Source organism: Periplaneta americana, chromosome 1, assembly GCF_040183065.1.
Source record: "Periplaneta americana isolate PAMFEO1 chromosome 1, P.americana_PAMFEO1_priV1, whole genome shotgun sequence".
Taxonomy (NCBI): Eukaryota; Metazoa; Arthropoda; class Insecta; order Blattodea; family Blattidae; genus Periplaneta; species Periplaneta americana.
Window position 1 is genome coordinate 11,250,993 of NC_091117.1, and position 18,311 is coordinate 11,269,303.

The following is an 18,311-nucleotide window of genomic DNA, read 5'->3' on the forward strand; positions in this document are numbered from 1 at the left end:
CTATACTTACATAGGCTACTTTTACCTGCGCCACCCTGTATTTCAAAAAAATGCTGTGAAGGAAAGAATGTGGGAGAGGTGAAAAAACTGAGAAACAAGCAATGTCACAGCAGTAAATTTCACTTTATTTTAGAATGTCTTCACATTACAGGTCTTTGTGCTATGTACTCTGCATAAGCTATCACATTGCCTCTACAGGAACATCAAACCAACAGCACTTTCAAGCCAGAACAAAGAAAACACTTTTCATCAAAAATGTATAGCATTTTATTTCATCTCATTTAAGTGAATTGCTTATAAGCTTCATAATACGAAAAAAGAAAAGAGGACTATAAGACTTTCCTCTCTATAGTATGCAAAATTTTTCTTCCAGCTTTACAATTAGCACAAGCAACGAATTGCGATGTCCATCTTGATGGACTTAGAAGTGAAAATACCAAATTGATATTATGAATACGTAGGAACAAACAAACTTGACATATTTTAGCTGGATTGCAAACATATTCTGCAGTGCTAGCAATTATTGTTTTTTTTTATATTTAATTATCGAATATTATCAATTTCTTCACATAGACTTCTTTTAATATAATTTTATTCTTACATTCTCTTTGTCTAAGCCACATCTATTCTCCTTCGTAATACAATCTTGTGTGAGAAACTCTGAACTTCTTAGCAGGCAATGTAACATAAGACATTTGCATCGAAGTATTTTTTTTTCTTCCTTCTACTCGAAAACGAACTTCATGTAACGTAACATCACTTTTTATCATGCTATAAAAAATTATAATAATCATAATTATAATCCACAAAAAATACAAATAAATACAACGGTTACAAAATCATGTTATGTACAATTACGTCCTTCCATAATAGGTACACAAATAAATACGATGAAAATGAACAAAACCCTGCTCTTGAACACGTGACTATTCCGTGATATCTACGTGGTAGTTGAGGTAATGAGGACCCCGAAATGGAGGTTGCTACAGACATAAACACATGTAATTACCTACTTAATTCGAATGCAATTTTTTTGTTAGCTAGAATCACAAAATTGACGTCTAAATATTCGTTTTCAAAGCAATTTTTTTTTTAGTAATTTTCCGTGATATAAGCATATTAACATGAACAACATATTGAGAATCGGGCACCTTCCTATCTCAACTGCAGCCGTGCGTTGGCTCTCTATTCCTAGGTTAGGAACTTTGGTAACATAACCAAACAGAGGATTAAATGAGAGATAATATTGCATTTACATGACTCGGCAATTAACTAAACATCATGCTAACTCAAACACAAGTACGGTACTATTATCACATGTAAATACTGGGTTATTGTGCCGGCGAGTCCGCTAGACGACGGCTGTACTGGCCGACATGGATTTCCTACGCATGTCCTCGACGATGGCAGCGGAAACTTCTACTGCGTTCAGATGTGCGTCCACAATCAGGTCGGGGATAGGGTCGCGCCAGTAGATGAAGTTGGAGAAGTCCTCCGATGTGTCTTCAGGAGGTGGTGGGAACATCTGGTCCACAATATAGCTCATGTTGGAATAGCTGGAAGGAAATACAGAACATGGCACGTCAAGCAAAATACATTACCTCTCACACTCGATTTAACTCTAATATATAACATAGTATGACAAGTTTATAAGAGTGAACCGTAAATAATGTCGTTGATAAGGGGTTATTCTTTGAGATATTTCAAACAAAATAATTAATACAATTTTGCTCCTTTTTGCTTACTTTTTAAGACAAAAATTGTTTTATATGAAACATTTCATAGCGTGTTTTGGGAAAGCCATTGATCTAATTCCTAATATGCTCAGTCAATTTAAGAGAGCAGTCTAATATCCTTTTGAGCAGATTAACTTCATACGTAGATGAAATTATTGGGGATCATCAGTGTGGTTTTAGGCATAATAGATCGACTATTGATCAGATTTTTTGTATTCGACAGATATTGGAGAAAAAAATGGGAGTATAAGGGTACAGTACATCAGTTATTCATAGATTTCAAAAAGGCATACGACTTGGTTAAGAGAGAAGTTTTATATAACATTCTTATTGAATTTGGTATTCCCAAGAAACTAGTTCGATTAATTAAAATGTGTCTTAGTGAAACTTACAGCAGAGTCCGTATAGGCCAGTTTCTATCTGATGCTTTTCCAATTCACTGCGGGCTAAAGCAAGGAGATGCACTATCACCTTTACTTTTTAACTTCGCTCTAGAATATGCCATTAGGAAAGTCCAGGATAACAGAGAGGGTTAGGAATTGAACGGGTTACATCAGCTGCTTGCCTATGCGGATGACGTGAATATGTTAGGAGAAAATCCACAAACGATTAGGGAAAACACGGAAATTATACTTGAAGCAAGTAAAGAGATAGGGTTGGAAGTAAATCCTGAAGAGACTAAGTATATGATTATGTCTCGTGATCAGAATATTGTACGAAATGGAACTATAAAAGTTGGAGATTTATCCTTCGAAGAGGTGGAAAAATTCAAATATCTTGGAGCAACAGTAACAAATATAAATGACACTCGGGAGGAAATTAAACGCAGAATAAATATGGGAAATGCCTGTTATTATTCGGTTGAGAAGCTTTTGTCACCTAGTCTGCTGTCAAAAAATCTGAAAGTTAGAATTTATAAAACAGTTACATTACCGGTTGTTCTATATGGCTGTGAAACTTGGACTCTCACTTTGAGAGAGGAACAGAGTTTGAGGGTTTTTGAGAATAAGGTTCTTAGGAAAATATTTGGGGCTAAGAGGGATGAAGTTACAGAAAAATGGAGAAAGTTTCACAATGCAGAACTGCATGCATTGTATTCTTCACCTGACATAATTAGGTACATTAAATCCAGACGTTTGAGATGGGCAGGGCATGTAGCACGTATGGGCGAATCCAGAAATGCATATAGAGTGTTAGTTGGGAGGCCAGAGGGGAAAAGACCTTTGGGGAGGCCGAGACGTAGATGAGAAGATAATATTAAAATAGATTTGAGGGAGGTGGGATTGATGGATTAATCTTGCTCAGAGTAGGGACCAATGGCGGGCTTATGTGAGGGCGGCAATGAACCTCCGGGTTCCTTAAAAGCCAGTAAGTAAGTGTGTTATGATAATAAATGATTGAAGGAATTTTAGTTTTGTCCTTCAAATGTGCAGAAATTTGATCCGAACAAATGGGCTATTCCATATGAAACCAATCAGTAAAAAACCTCGCATTTTTTATACTCTAATTTTTTCCCTATTTATACAAGGTGCTGAGGAGAATGCATTTTCAAAATATACTATCGAAAGTCAAACGGTTTTCGTATTATTGAGCGACAAATTTAGCGTATTTTATAAAAACAAGCCTCTTTCAGCGCTCAGAACTCTGGAACCATTTACTGCAGAACATTGAACGGGAGCTCATTTCGAAGCTGGCATTTGGTAGGTTATGATAAGAAGTAATCCTTATTTTTATTGTACACAGAGAGACAGATAATCTGATTTTACTTACTTTTAGGCTTTTTGCCAATTTGTAAGAATGTAAAAAAATATTGAGAAAAAACCTTGCATTATTAAGAGGGATTCGGCATTGTTTGCTTAGTGGCTCGGCAATAAGTTTCGAGGGTATTAAGTAAGTTATTTTCACACATCTGGACTTGAACGGCGCAGTACCGCACGTAGTGGCCGAGAGCTGAAGATAAGCGAGCATTGGGCGTCATGTTACTCCTGTGTTTATGAAAACTTGTGATAAAGCTAGCCCAGCTATGCGCTACTAGACGAAACATTACGTGTTTGTTTCCTGGCCTTGCTTGTCTCGGCTAGCTCCCGTCTCACAGTCAGCTGGTTAGTTCACGCGCGTACTATTTATTTTCTTTATTTGATATTTTCAATACTTTATCAACATACCACCAGTAAAAAATATGTTTATTTGTACTTTCAATGCGGAATCTAAATATATATTTTTTAAATATTTTTTCGGTGGCAAAGCCGTCTTAATGAGGAAAAATCTAAATTTCTCCATTTCTATAAAAAGTAAGAAAATCTGTTTACATGTCAATATAAATTTTAATTTCTCAGCATCAAAATAAACCATGATTTTGAGCTATAACAGTTTAAAGTTGCTAATTTTATGAAAATACGTTTTCTACGTACAAAAAAAGTTTCATTGTATTTAGAAATTGTAAGGTCAATTTTCTCTATATTTCGGTCGTTTTGAGATGGAATAGCTCAAATGTAACTTTTCGTTCTGCAAAGGAATTTTACCAAGTTACATTTGTTCAGATCAAATTTCTGCACATTTGAAGGACAAAACTAAAAATTCCTTCAATCATTTATTATAATAATACACTGCTCTCTTAAATTGGTTGAGCATGATGGGAAATCAATCAATGGCTTTCCCAAAACAAAATGTTTCATATAAACAATTTTATTTTTATCTCGAAAAAGAAGCAAAAACGAGTAAAATTATATGTAACTTTTTTGTTTGAAATATCTCGAAGAATAACACCCTGAAATTAAGTTAATTCCATTACTTACGTTTCACTCTGTAGATCTATAAATAAACACAACTGATATAAATATAATAACTATCACGATCACTTATAATAAATTCAAATATAAACTGTATAACATACTACCTACTAAACATGTCCGGTAACTCATTTCTAGCAACAGTTCAGTCTAAAAATAGAAACTTTTCTATTTAAATCATAACTACCGGTAGTTATTTTAAGAACTAGCTTCTATCTCTTAAACATTTTAATGACACTGACTTATTTTAACTTAGAATTAAAAATACAGCAACTTATTTCTACACAGAAATAGACATTTATGAAACATATATCTTCCTCTTCATAAAAACCGATACCGGTAATAAAAGGCTTTGCTGTAGTTAAGGCTAATTTAAGAATAACTTAATACATTAGCTCATAATCAAAATGTGATTAATTTCGACTGAAACAATATTTGTCATGTCTCACCACAATAGTACTTCAATTAACTTGAAACTGTACTTCAACCATATACCCAAAAATAAATAGGACCATATTTTATATAAATTTAAAAGAAATTTTTAACGCAAATTTTCAAGTAAATACACATTAAAACTTAATTTATCCTCTTACATCATGACCTATGTCAACTTAGAACAATCTATTCGTAAACTGCCATCTTGCATCATTGTTTGATCCAACTAAACGTTAAAACCATCAATTTTTTATTTATCTTAATTATCATAATCTATTTCAACTTAATTTTATACCAGTGCACATCATAATCTATTTCTGCTTAAATTTAAAATGACTTAACAGAATTTGCAATTTCTATAATCTTTTCAACTTAAAATTGTAACAATCCAATCCATAATTTGTTACCCTGAATCATAATATTATATTTTAACTTAAAACTAAAACAATCGATTCGCAATAAGTAATTTTACATTACAATTCAGTTTAATGTAACTTCTGTCAACACCATAACCTATTTCTTCTTAAATTTAAATGACTAATTCGCAATTTATAGTCTTACATCATAATTATTTATTTCTACTTAAAATTAAAACAATTTATATGCAATTAGTCATCTTACATTATAACTTATTTTAATGTAACTTCTGTAACACCGTAACCTACTCCTCCTTAAATTTAAAATGATTTATTGTACTGGTAATTTAATTCAACTTAACTTTTGTAAGCACCATAATCTACCGGTACTTCTGCTTAAATTTAAGACTATTTATTTTCAATTTATGATCTTATATCATAATTATTTATTTCTACTTAAAATTAAAACAATTTATATGCAATTAGTCATCTTACATTATAACTTATTTTAATGTAACTTCTGTAACACCATAACCTACTTCTCCTTAAATTTAAAATGATTTATTGTACTGGTAATTTAATTCAACTTAACTTTTGTAAGCATCATAATCTACCGGTACTTCTGCTTAAATTTAAGACTATTTATTTTCAATTTATGATCTTGCATCATAATTATTTATTTCAGCTTAAAATTAAAACAATCCATTCCATAATTTATCAACTTGAATCATAATCTATTTAAAACTAAAACACTTCATTTTCAATTTGCTACCTTCACCATAACATAGTTCAACGTTGCAAAATCCATTGCAATTGAAACCTAGTTTTCAATACACTCTCAACACATTCATTGTCCATTCTGGTACCAGAACAAATAATATTACACAGATTTAACAACTTAGTGTAAAGGGAAAATTCTGAAAAATTTAGTACACAATGTAAGTCAAGCAGCGAAAGCACACAACACAAGGGAAGTAAGCGAGCGTTATTGTCCCTTCCCAAGCAAATCTCATGCACAGCGGCAACACACTGTGCTTACCATGAATCTCATGAGTATGCCACCAGGGGTGGAAACAAATCGTTCACAATATAACTTTGTCCAGAATAACTGAAAAAACAAAGGACAAAATAAAGCAACATACTTAACTTAGGACAACTCAACAGAAAAATCTGACACCATTTACACTAAAGATACAGCGTGCTGAAGAACAAACAATTACATATTTTAATAATTATCCAGCTGTACGGACTGTAACATGGCAGCGCTAATATGCAAGTATTGGAGAAATTCTACCTAGTCAGTAACTATCTGCCTATACTAAAAGCCAGGTTATGAACCGACTAAACAGGAAGTAGTTGGCAGGGCGAGAGGAAATAGCGGGTTAGAGGGGTAGCCTCTGCAGCGATGACATGTTGAGTGTCGGGGGTTGGAGGGGGAAAGGAGTACGGAGCTTTTCATTGGACCTCACGTGAAAATGTCGTCTGCTAACGAAAATCTGGCAACGGAATCACGGAGACAATGTAGCCAAACTTCCCAGCCCATTTGCAGTACCACGTGCATTACGAGTCGCATTTCGTACCAGCGTCATTAGCTCGTGCTTTCTTAAAACAGTCATTTTAATTACTAATATTGTTGATAGTGTTATCGAGAACTATATACAGTAGTTATTTTAAACATATCGGTGACAAACGCTGAATACGCTTTGAATCTCGCGCAACTATGTGGCAACAGAGCTTATAAGGAGAGCAACAGAACGTTGCTTCCGGTTTAGTCAGTTCATAACCTGGCTTTTAGTATAGCTGCATCTCCTATTCTACCCTATGCTATCCTACCTGTTCTATGCCATCTTCTACCTAGCTAACTTCTACTATGCCACCTAGATGAACCTAACCAATAACAAACTAGAGAATCCATGTTGAATCTTTCGTACACTACTTTTAACACTTGAATATAAATAATTGATTAAATGGCGATCTTACCCGTGTTAATTGTGTAAGCATGTGCGGCTTACAGCTGTTTCGGTGCTTCTTCACACCATCCTCAGAGCCTACTAGATCTCGGCGTCATCTCGAACTTCGCTGCTTGTTGTGTGGGTTCGTTCGATTGTCGAAAAGTGTTGAAATGTGGTGTCAAATAGTGTGTGTGTTCTGAAATTGATCTGTATGTTGAGAATTTGATCAGGGTGTGTTTTGGTGTGTCTGTATATTTCATATTGTTCTAGTGTGTTGAGTTTTTGGTTCTTGGGTTGTGTGTGTAGGATTTCCATGTCTGTATTTATGTTATTGTATGTGTGGTTAGCATTGGTTATGTGTTCGGCATATGTAGATGTATTGTGTCCTCTGGTTATTGCTTTAATGTGTTCTTTGTATCGTGTTTGGAATGATCTGCCTGTCTGTCCAATGTAGAAACTGTCGCAACTATTGCATGTGAGTTTGTATACGCCCGTGTGGTTGTATTTATTTGTTTGTGTTGTTTGTGTGTTGAGATGTCTTTGTAGTGTTTTTTCTGTTCTGTATGCTATGTTGTATTTCTGTTTTCTGAATGAGGATGCGATCTTGTGCGTGTTTTTGTTTTTGTATGTTTGTGTGATGTATTTCTTGTGTTCTTGTGTTTGTGTGTTTTTGTGTTTGTTGAGTTTTTGTTTTGTCTTCCTTATAATGTTGTCTATTATGTTTGGGTTGTAACCATTTTCTTGTGCTATGTATTTGATTGTGTTCACGCACCCACACAACAGGCAGCGAAGTTCGAGATGACGCCGAGATCTAGTAGGCTCTGAGGATGGTGTGAAGAAGCACCGAAACAGCTGTAAGCTGCACATGCTTACACAATTAACACGAGTAAGATCGCCATTTAATCAATTATTTATAAACTAGAGAAACCTAAACAAATATTGACGTTACCTAAGCTAGCCTCAACAAATCATATTATGTAAGTCCTTCTAACCCAAAGCTACATACATCACACTGATCACACATTCAAGGCATTTATTAGCAATTCCGTGGATTATTTATAGAAATTCGCCACAAGCTGGAAGAAGCAAATTTCATGGAGCTGATTCAAAACTATCAACTAGATAAGAAACAGTACAACACAACACTTAAAAGCACTTATTCAGATATGTTGGTACCCCTGTGGTATGAAACTGCTAAGTCAACTTCGGAAGAACATACAATACAAATCATTCATAACATCCATTTTGCAATTTTTTACACTGCTCACGATCGTGTTACCAGCAACCTATCGTCAGTACAGCTGAACAATTAATATTTGATTTGCAATTTAAATGAAGCAAATGGCTGTTGAACAGTTTATAAGCTGCTAGTATGCTTGGGAATCAAATATCTGGCACGTCTTTTTTAATTTTTAAGCTCAATTCTCGCTACAATTTAAGTCAAATTGAATTGGCCATCACTTTATGTATCGGTATGTTTTAGGGCCGTATTCATAGACATTTTCAGCATCGGCTTTTGGTGGATGTTCAGCATTTTTCGTATTCATAAACCAGTGTTAGTGATAGGATATGATTTGAATTCTGTACTAGTAACCAGTGAATAGCCGGGTCTAGCTTAGTACACTCGTAGCACGTGCTCGAAATGTCTATGAATAGCACCCTTAATGTTTTAAAAATGTACGCAAATCTATTTATTTTAACATCAACTGTGTAACAGACCTTACGCCCTAAATGACTAAAAGAATTAGTTTGTTCAGTTGCAGTATTTTCTATTATTTTTTCTCTAATAGGTTCAGTACTAGCAAATGGCATCATGTTAGTTTTCTTTGTAGATATTTGCATATTAAAATAACTTGATAGGTGTTAAATTTATGAACAGTTTCTCACAATTTATACTCCGTACAAATAACACTATTTGAAGTCATCTGCACAAAATAAGGTTGAGGAATCTATCCTTTTCATTAGAAAGTTTGTCTGAAGTAGAATCATACATTGTTTAACTACTTGGTCAATTTCTAATAACTCCCTCAAATAGAAGCATTTCATTCTAACAATTAGAAGCTTTGCGTTAGATTTTTCGACCTTCATACCATGTGTTAACAGGTTATTTTATTTATGCATTTAAGTTTGTTAAGACGAACAGCTTTCATTGTCTTAATTCTGCTTATTTTATCAAAATCATTAATTTCCGAAACTGGGCTATGTATTCTACTGGGTGTTCATTTCAAAGTGTGTCATGACGTCACTGTTGTTGGGTCACCGATTTGAAGCGAGTTTCAGCTTATATGTTAGAGAAGTTGCCTACTATTTAAGGTGTTCAATCTGAACTTGAGAATGTGTACGGTATAACTTGAACGTCGTAGCAACAGATGGCGGTCTGTATGGTCTGTGTGCTACCATAACCTCTTTCGAACTGTGTTTTGTGCTGGCAAGTCGTACGCAGGGTATTTGTTATCATCGGTTGCGTACGGTAACATTCCACAACACAAATCAAATGCTCCGTGTCCATGTTGACCATCGAAGTTAATGTCAACAAATACGTAAGTAATCGTCTTAACCCTCTCCCCATATCCCGACAGTACATATTTCCAAACAGTTCACATTCCTGCCACTACCGGCGTTACCGTACGTATCGGTATGTACTCTTCAGAATGAACGCCGTACTTGCTAGGCAACTTTTCTGCCTCTTAGGTTATACACCTCTGCGGAAGTGTAGGAAGATTGAATTCTCTAGGCTCATCAGCTAGCCACATGACGGCATACAGCAAGCCATGACACATTTTGAACTGAACACCCAGTATGTGCTGATGTATGAAGTGTATTTCACTGTGTAATTCCCTCAAGCATCCCAGTCTAGGAGTGATAAGACATAATTGTATATGTTTTTGCTGCAATATTGTCCCCAGTGTACCATGGGAAGTTATTTCCATAGCACTGTATGGTGATAACCATCATGATCATGATCATAATCATGATGACGAAGATGAAGCTGAAGATGAATGGAGCAATGATGGCATATTGCAGGGACGATTTCTCAGGGCATGCTATGCTTGCTGCGCAAGCCCAATATTTTCGTAGAATGTGTATTTCTCAAAATGGGATTACTTACATCAAAATTTATTTTGATTTTTGGAATACTGTATAGGCATAAACCATCCGCAGGTTGCACACCAAGTATCGCAACGCTTGCTCGTTTCTCGGAGCTACAGGAAAGACGTAGAAATAGCGAGAATATGATGCGCGCACAAGTGCCTTCCTCCTTAGTCCGTCCTAGGCGCACATGCTTCTGTTATGTGTTGTTTGAAGCTCTGGTCCGAGAGCTACGCCAACGACTATTTAACGTTACACAGACCAGTATTGACAGCAGGAATGTGCCGTGATTAGCGAGTGCAATGTAATTGTATGAGCGGAATGCATGTGTTAGCTGCTGCATGTATTATTAATTCTTAAACACTAATTTGAAGTATTGCAATGAGTTCGGAATTGTGTGTTATTGAAACCTTATTATTAAATCCATTTTCCCGAAGGACTATTCAAAAGAAGACAGACATTATAGAGAATATGTGCGCTTGTTCAGTGCAGCTCAATACAACAATGTGCATTGGTTGGCAGGGTCGAAAAAACTAAATGAACTGTTTTGTTGGCCATGTTTGTTATATTATATCAAACTTCTACATCTGATAAGCGAATATGATCCATGACTCATAATGATTTCATAATTATAAAATAAATTATTTATGTGGGTCTGATTATTTTTATTAATTATGAATTATTATATCCTCCCATCTTCCCCTATGAATAAAAGAGCAAGCCTAACTTTCTTGACTAGCATCCGCCCCTGGCATATTGGTAAGGAAAAACTGTAAAAACCAGTGAAAACTACCAACAAACACTTCTTCGCCCAGCATAAAGTCCACATGAACTCGCAGGGATTCGAACTAGAATTACAAGTGTAGAAAGCCATCGATCTAGCCTTTCAGCTAACACTGCGAGTTTTAATTAAGTTAATTATTAAATAGAAACTAAACTACATTCATTCTGAAAATTATTAGTCCACCAGAGAATGGAAATACTTCTTTTAACATGTGAAAATCTACTATTCTATTAAAAGAGAGATGGAGGGAAGTGAAAGAGCTTATACTGTGTATTAAATACTAATCCGACAACCAGATTATACAACATTTCTATCACGCACAGAGTACTAACAGAATGTCCTAGACGCAAGGGTGCAACATTGTGCTTCACTACAGAGAAAAATTGGCTGTGATTTTTGCAGAACCATTTACCACCCTATCCGAAAGCAGCAAGCAACAGTATTTGATAACTTCTTTAACATTCCACAAAAAACATTATAGGGAATTTCTTACTCAGTTTTCGCTCCCGAAGTTTTCATTGAAATTTTTTAATCATCCTTGTGTCTCATTATTAGATATATTATATCTGTATACAGATTATTTATAATTACTGTAATAAATTCTCTTCCAATCCTACAATACTTAATCACCACGTGTCATCACTAGAGCCCGGATTTTATGTAACATGAAAGTGAGAAATAAGTGCATAAGTATGTAGCTAAAATTGGCTAAATATATAGACAAATATGTAATAAATTTTAAAATATGTAACTAAAAATCTAAGCTTTATTAAATGAATTTATCTTACATTGATTCTGAAGTAGAAAATAGATCTTAAACCACGTGATTTTGTGGAACTTATTGATTTCACACTGATCTCATTCTAAAACGAACAGAACAAAAATAAAAAAAATTCATCTCCATGCACATCTGATTACATCAATTATAATCAGTTAATTCTTTTGAGCCACAATTAATATTTAAATTATTTAAGTAGCAGTACAGTAATTGCACAATGAAACCCATTTGGGATTTGTTCCTTACAAAACTTTATTTACCATTACTCTCTAAGGGATATCCAAACTATCAACATGACAAAAGATTTTCATTTTTCAATTGTTAGAATCTGAATCTACTCTGGCACAAAAATAATATATATCTGATTGGTGAATACACGAGAAATAACGGGACAGACAGTATAAATAATTCCCAAGTGATAATATACTTCAAAATATGCAAAATATTTTATGGTATTTTGAATTGTAAAGATTGTTTAACAGAGGTCCATCTATGTACGTAAAGTACGACTTAACAGGCTAATACCTTTTATTTTACACTTAACGGGCTACACAACAGTTTCATTTAACATCACACGATCATCTGTACGTCCAGTAAGTAGAGCATTAAAATGGCCCAAGTACTGCCTTCTATTGGAAGACAACAGAGGTAGTTGTGGCAATTGCCGAATACGTGGTAATGCCAAGAACAAAAATTCTGGAAATGTTAATGAAGCCATCAATTCTACTGAGCATATTTGTTATGAAGATAAGGTTTACTTTCTAGAATGGCGGTTCTGCAGCAGCTGAGAATGCTAGCAGCTATTCAAACTACTACACGGTATGTAGAGCTACTTACGAGGACTGGAATGTTTGTGTCAGCTCGTGCTTCAGCTCGCCACGGTGATTTATGGTGAATATGCGGAAGATTGGAATGCCAACCGCACGGTACGCCCACACATCCTGCAGCAAATCAACAACACAGTTTCATTATCTTTCATGAGTATGTTACAAACATACAATTAATGTCACTCCTATATCTCATTTTTTTAATTACAGAAGAAATAGTGCTAATTATTATAGTCGCGACACTGTTATTCCCGGCGTGACTCCTCCTTTTTGCTTACGTCTTAGGAAGTGAAAGTCTAGGTAGATAGTATCATTCGCCATTTTTGTTCTTTCGCTGCAATGAACTCGACATCGCAGAACTGTAAAAAAAATAGACAGCATTTTCGAAATGCAGACATCCAGAGAAAATACAAATCTGGCTTTCAGGTAGTAGCTCCCTGTAAAGCAGGTTTGAATAATATCAAATTGCTTTACAGGTAGCTACTACCTGAAAACCAGATTTGTATAATACATTCGTCACTGGAGGTACGTTAACAGAAAGCCACAATTTAAGCCACACAAATATTTGTGTGCACTCATAGTTGAGTTCTGGCGTCTTGTCAGCTCATTGGAGTCGTATGGATACAAAGGAAAAATTGCGACGATGTCATGTATAGTTCCTGGGGTAGCTCAGTTGGAAGAGCGTTTGCGCTAAGCGAAGGGTCTCGGGATCGATACCCGGCCCTGGAACAATTTTTCCTTGAAATTATTCATCCAGAGAAAATGTGTTAATGCAAAATAAAATTATAAATTGGTATTGTTTCTCATATACCCTAAAGCAATGTATGCCCTAAGGGGAAATAATAATTTTCGTTTCCTGTTGAAATTTCGCATATTTTTATTTTATTGGGTTATTTCACGACGCTGTATCAACATCTAGGTTATTTAGTGTCTGAATGAAATGAAGGTGTTAATGCCAGTGAAATGAGTCCGGGGTCCAGCACCAAAAGTTACCCAGCGTTTGCTCGTATTGGGTTGAGGGAAAACCCCGGAAAAAACCTCAACAAGGTAACTTGCCCCGACCGGGATTCGAACCCGGGCCACCTGGTTTCGCGGCCAGACGCGCTGACCATTACTCCACAGGTGTGGACAACTTCACATACAATTTTCAACAAATACGATATTCCATCCCCCCCTCCTATACTAGAAGCCACTAATGTACTCACATTGATCTTGTTTCCATAGCCCGCATAGAAGGGCTTGCTGTTGTTTGGGAAGAGAGCCTGGATGTCCCGCAGACAGGAGATCTTGAACTCCTCGGGCTTCTTCTCGATCACCTCCCTGTGGAATGCACTGATGAGACTCGTGGGGTTGAGCAGCAGCGGTCCGTCCGGAAGAGACAGGTCGCCCTGCTTGATGGAGCGCAGGTACTCTCGTGTCACACGGGCCTGGCCTGCAACATTTACAATTCTATTTACAAGCTGCAACCAAATACAATTTATGTAGCTGTATACCATACGGATTTCAATGCTAAAATGTAAATATTGAAATATTACTGCCCTAATTATTATACAAGAAAACAATATTAGCTCCTGAAGCACATTTCTTGGTATTTGAGATATTTGTCTCAAAGAAGCAAGACACAACTCACCAATAGCACGAGCCGACAGGTACAGCAGCTTGTAGCCATTGTTCTTGATCTTGGTAAAGAGCTGAGCTACCCCACTCTGAGCCCAGTCTTTGCCCACTATGGGCAGGATGTGCCCCAGTACGTCCGACCTGAAGAAACAAAGTTACAAGACAATGTCAAAGAAGTATTTTACGATATATGTTTCAAGCACTTAAGATCAAAAATAATCGCTGAAAACTAGGTTTTTAAACAAATTAGACTCTTTTATCATTTAGACTAAGAGTTTGTATGTGTGAATCTTTAGCTGTTACTAAGTCAAATCCAGCTAATTTCTAAACATGGCTCACTGATTAAGTTATTTCTTAAATGTTTTTATACATAGGTTTCTAATAGTAATGTTAAGTCCTTGTCCTATATCGAGAACAACATACGGTAAGGGTGTAGAGTGTGCAAAATCCAGTCTTCGAAAAGTCGAGATAGAAACTTTTTTTTTTTTTTACATGTCATAATCTATGACTTGGATCTCACTTTTACTGTACTCCTGAAAGAACTCCTGAGAAATAATAATAAACTGAAAAGCGCACAAATGTGCATTGTTTCAATCTTAGTTACTTTGCATTTGCGTAGTCGCGTATTGACCTTAGTCTTTTTGTGCATAGTTCTATGTGGTAGCGTTCACAGACTTTACTACACAATTCACACACGCATGCTTGGGTTGGGTCGTGATACGTCTCGTTGGTACATATTAGGTGATGGAAGCCGTGGATTGCCAGTCTATTCTCGACGTGCCGCAGTTCGAAATTTGGGGTCTGTCATGGCTCCGTGCCGTAGAACTCAGGCCATACTTCTTCTCTTTTCCTCTCCATGATCTTCATTTGGTTTCCAAAAGCCTTGGTGTGCTGTAACAAATACCGAAGTTTGATGTCTTCTGTTAGGAAAGGTTCTCTAGCCAGGAGATATACCAATCGTGATCCAGTTGTTTTTGATAATCCAAGTGCTCTTTTTAGATATGTTGATTTTACCTTTTCTAATGCATTTAGGTTACTTTCTGTCAGATGATTCCATATAACCTCAATTCCATAGCATAGTATCGGCATAATTTTGGCCTTAAATATGTTTAGGGCTGTTTCTAGGCTGAGTAGCCATATATTTTTTATGTCGTGCATTGCCATTAACTGCTTGGGCTGTCCTCTCTGTCACATGTTTTGTGAAGCATTTGGCGGTTGGCTGCAATGTCATTCCGAGATATTTAAAGTCTGGTGAGATTTTGATTTTTTGCCCTCTGATGCTGATTTCAGCAGCTGCGGGTGTTTTGCCCCCATTTCTAAATATCATTTCCGTCTTTGGTATGCTTATGTGCAACTTGTGTTTAGTGCACCATTCGTCTATTTTCCCTATTGTTTCCTGGAGCTTCTGTATGTCAGTTGATCCGACGACGATATCATCTGCATATGCATAAATGTGTACGTCTTCTTCTTTCTCTGGGATGCGTAGGACTTCTTCAGTGGCGAGGATGTACAGCATGGGACTCATTGGGTCTCCCTGTAGAACTCTGATTGTGTTATAGGGTTTAAGATGAACAGATTGTCTGATATTGTTATTACGTTGTATTTGAGGATTGACCTGATTATTCTTGCCCAGACGTTTTCTTTCCCTACTGTTTCTTCCAGTTTTTTAATTACCAGGTCTCTTGTAGCAGGTCGAAAGCCTTGGTAAAATCGATGAAGACTGTGTAGAACATCAGTTTTTTCTGTAGGGCTTCGTAGTAATTGTACTGCTGTCATTGTTGATCTTCCGTACCTGAAGCCTGAGAGTCCTGAGAAATAAACACCACTAAAGATACCAGTTTTCAAAAGGTGTACAAAAATTATTTCCACTCACTTGGTAATGGTGCCATCAATGTCCGATATGACAACTTTGTCATCAAAGCGCCACTTGTAAATGTGGCACTTGCACTTCGTAGTCCCCTGGTAAGCAGTCGTCACGCTGAACACCACTTCATTAGCTCCCTCGTTCAGGTTGAGGCTTGCGATCTGGTCGGAGGACAGACGCAGAGTTTTGCGGTACTTCTCTGTGTGCTCGTAGTAACTGCGCCGCTGTATGGGCAGCTTCATGCTCTGAGCCTTCGTGCGTCCCCCATCAGACTCGTCCGAAGAGTTCGAACCACTGTAGCCTTCCTCCTTGACCCTGCAAAGAACACCAATGCCATCAGTACAGCCCGGGTTTCTTTTACATCAAACTGTGAAATATACACACAAAATTACAAGAGAAACCCAACTCCATTTAATAATAATAATAATAATAATAATAATAATAATAATAATAATAATAATAATAATAATAATAAAATAATAATGATAAAATAATGATAAAATAATAATAATAAAATAATAATAAAATAATAATAATGATAAAATAATAATAATAAAATAATAATATAATAATAATAATAATAATATAATAATAATAATATAATAATAATATAATAATAATAATATAATAATAATATAATAATAATATAATAATAATATAATAATAATATAATAATAATAATAATATAATAATAATAATAATAATAATAATAATAATAATAGTGCAATACAAAGCATACAATAAATACAATATTTTTAGGTACACACAGTAACGAAAATTGTGATTATATATAGCTCAACTTATCACATTATAGATATACCATTATCGGAAAATATGAAAACAAAAATATAAAATAAGTTAAATATCACTAGAACATAAAAAAAAAATGTGAATACGTGGAACTATGCAATACAACACTTGTCATAATAATAAGTTAGTTTGGCAACTCGTCATAAGATAATTTTCTAACTTGGATTTGAAAGATTTCAATGTTCGGCAGCCCTTGACTTCAGGCGGCAGAGAGTTCCAGTGACGAGAGGTAGCAACAGTGAAAGATGAGGAATACAGAGATGATGTGTGAAGTGGATTTTCTAGCGTGTTATCGCGTTGTGATAGAGTATTAATATTATAATAGCGAGAGAGTATGAAAACGAGCAAATAAATAATAGGGGGATGAAGTGTGCATAATTCGATATAAGAGAGAAAGTGAGTGCAGATTTCTCCTCTCATGTAACCTAAGCCATGATAACTTCTCGTAAGAAGATGAGATATGATCATAGTAGCGAACATTACAAATGAAGCGGACGCACACGTTATGAACACATTGTAGTTTCTGAGCGGAATCAATCCTGAGATCACTGAACAAAACGTCGCAATAATCGAAGTGAGGTAGAATGAGTGTCTGCACCAGTGTCTGTTTTAATTTAGATGGACAATGTTACAATCTTTTTAGTGAATGGAGAATAGAGAATGCCTTCTTACATAGAGAATGCCTTCTTACAGAGAAAGCCTTCTTACATAGAGAATACATAGAGAATGCTTTCTTACAGAGAATGCCTTCTTACATAGAGAATGCCTTATGCCTTCTTACATAGAGAATGCCTTCTCACAGAGAAAATGCCTTCTCCCATAGAGAATGCCTTCTTACATAGAGAATGCCTTCTCCCATAGAGAATGCCTTCTTACAGAGAATGCCTTCTTACATAGAGAATGCCTTCTTACATTGAGAATGCCTTCTTACACATTACATATGAGTTACCGGTATTTTATTAATTGCAATTCCTGGGTTTTGCTCCATTCCTGACTACTTCTCTCGATTAAATCTTCCTTCCCTTAAACTTTGGTCAATGGCACATTTCAGAACTAAACCCTCAGATGGATACTCACTCTTTCTGCATGTCTAACAGCACTGTCTCCCCCATTGGGATGTCGATGGACACCTGCTTCACTGGGCTCTCATCTTTCTTCTCGCTCTCAGACAAGCCTGACACGCCTTCATCTTGGCTCTCTGGGGTGCCAACCTGATGGACACAAAAAAACTATATTATAATACTTTGTGAGTTTCGTGGAGAAACCAAGACTG

At 35.8% G+C, this 18,311-nt stretch overlaps 2 protein-coding genes across 6 annotated transcripts in view; both read right to left on the minus strand.

The window, feature by feature from the left end:
• CaBP1 (Protein disulfide-isomerase A6 homolog CaBP1) overlaps nt 1–18,311 on the minus strand; it is a 386,104-nt gene that overhangs the window by 155,782 nt on the left and 212,011 nt on the right. The window lies entirely within an intron of this gene.
• The window catches only part of Lpin (phosphatidate phosphatase LPIN), a 114,442-nt gene continuing 96,235 nt past the window's right edge, over nt 105–18,311 (minus strand). For 4 of the 5 annotated variants that reach the window (XM_069835876.1, XM_069836143.1, XM_069835970.1 and 1 more), the window contains 6 exons: nt 18,116–18,249; nt 16,238–16,543; nt 14,378–14,505; nt 13,953–14,179; nt 12,758–12,861; nt 105–1,556 (listed from right to left, as the gene is read on the minus strand). In XM_069835876.1, the coding sequence (XP_069691977.1) occupies nt 1,352–1,556; nt 12,758–12,861; nt 13,953–14,179; nt 14,378–14,505; nt 16,238–16,543; nt 18,116–18,249 (1,104 nt within the window). In that variant the 3' untranslated portion in view covers nt 105–1,351. Of the gene's footprint in view, nt 1,557–6,355; nt 6,425–12,757; nt 12,862–13,952; nt 14,180–14,377; nt 14,506–16,237; nt 16,544–18,115; nt 18,250–18,311 lie in introns of all 5 variants that reach the window. The other variant, XM_069836059.1, reaches the window with a different exon arrangement.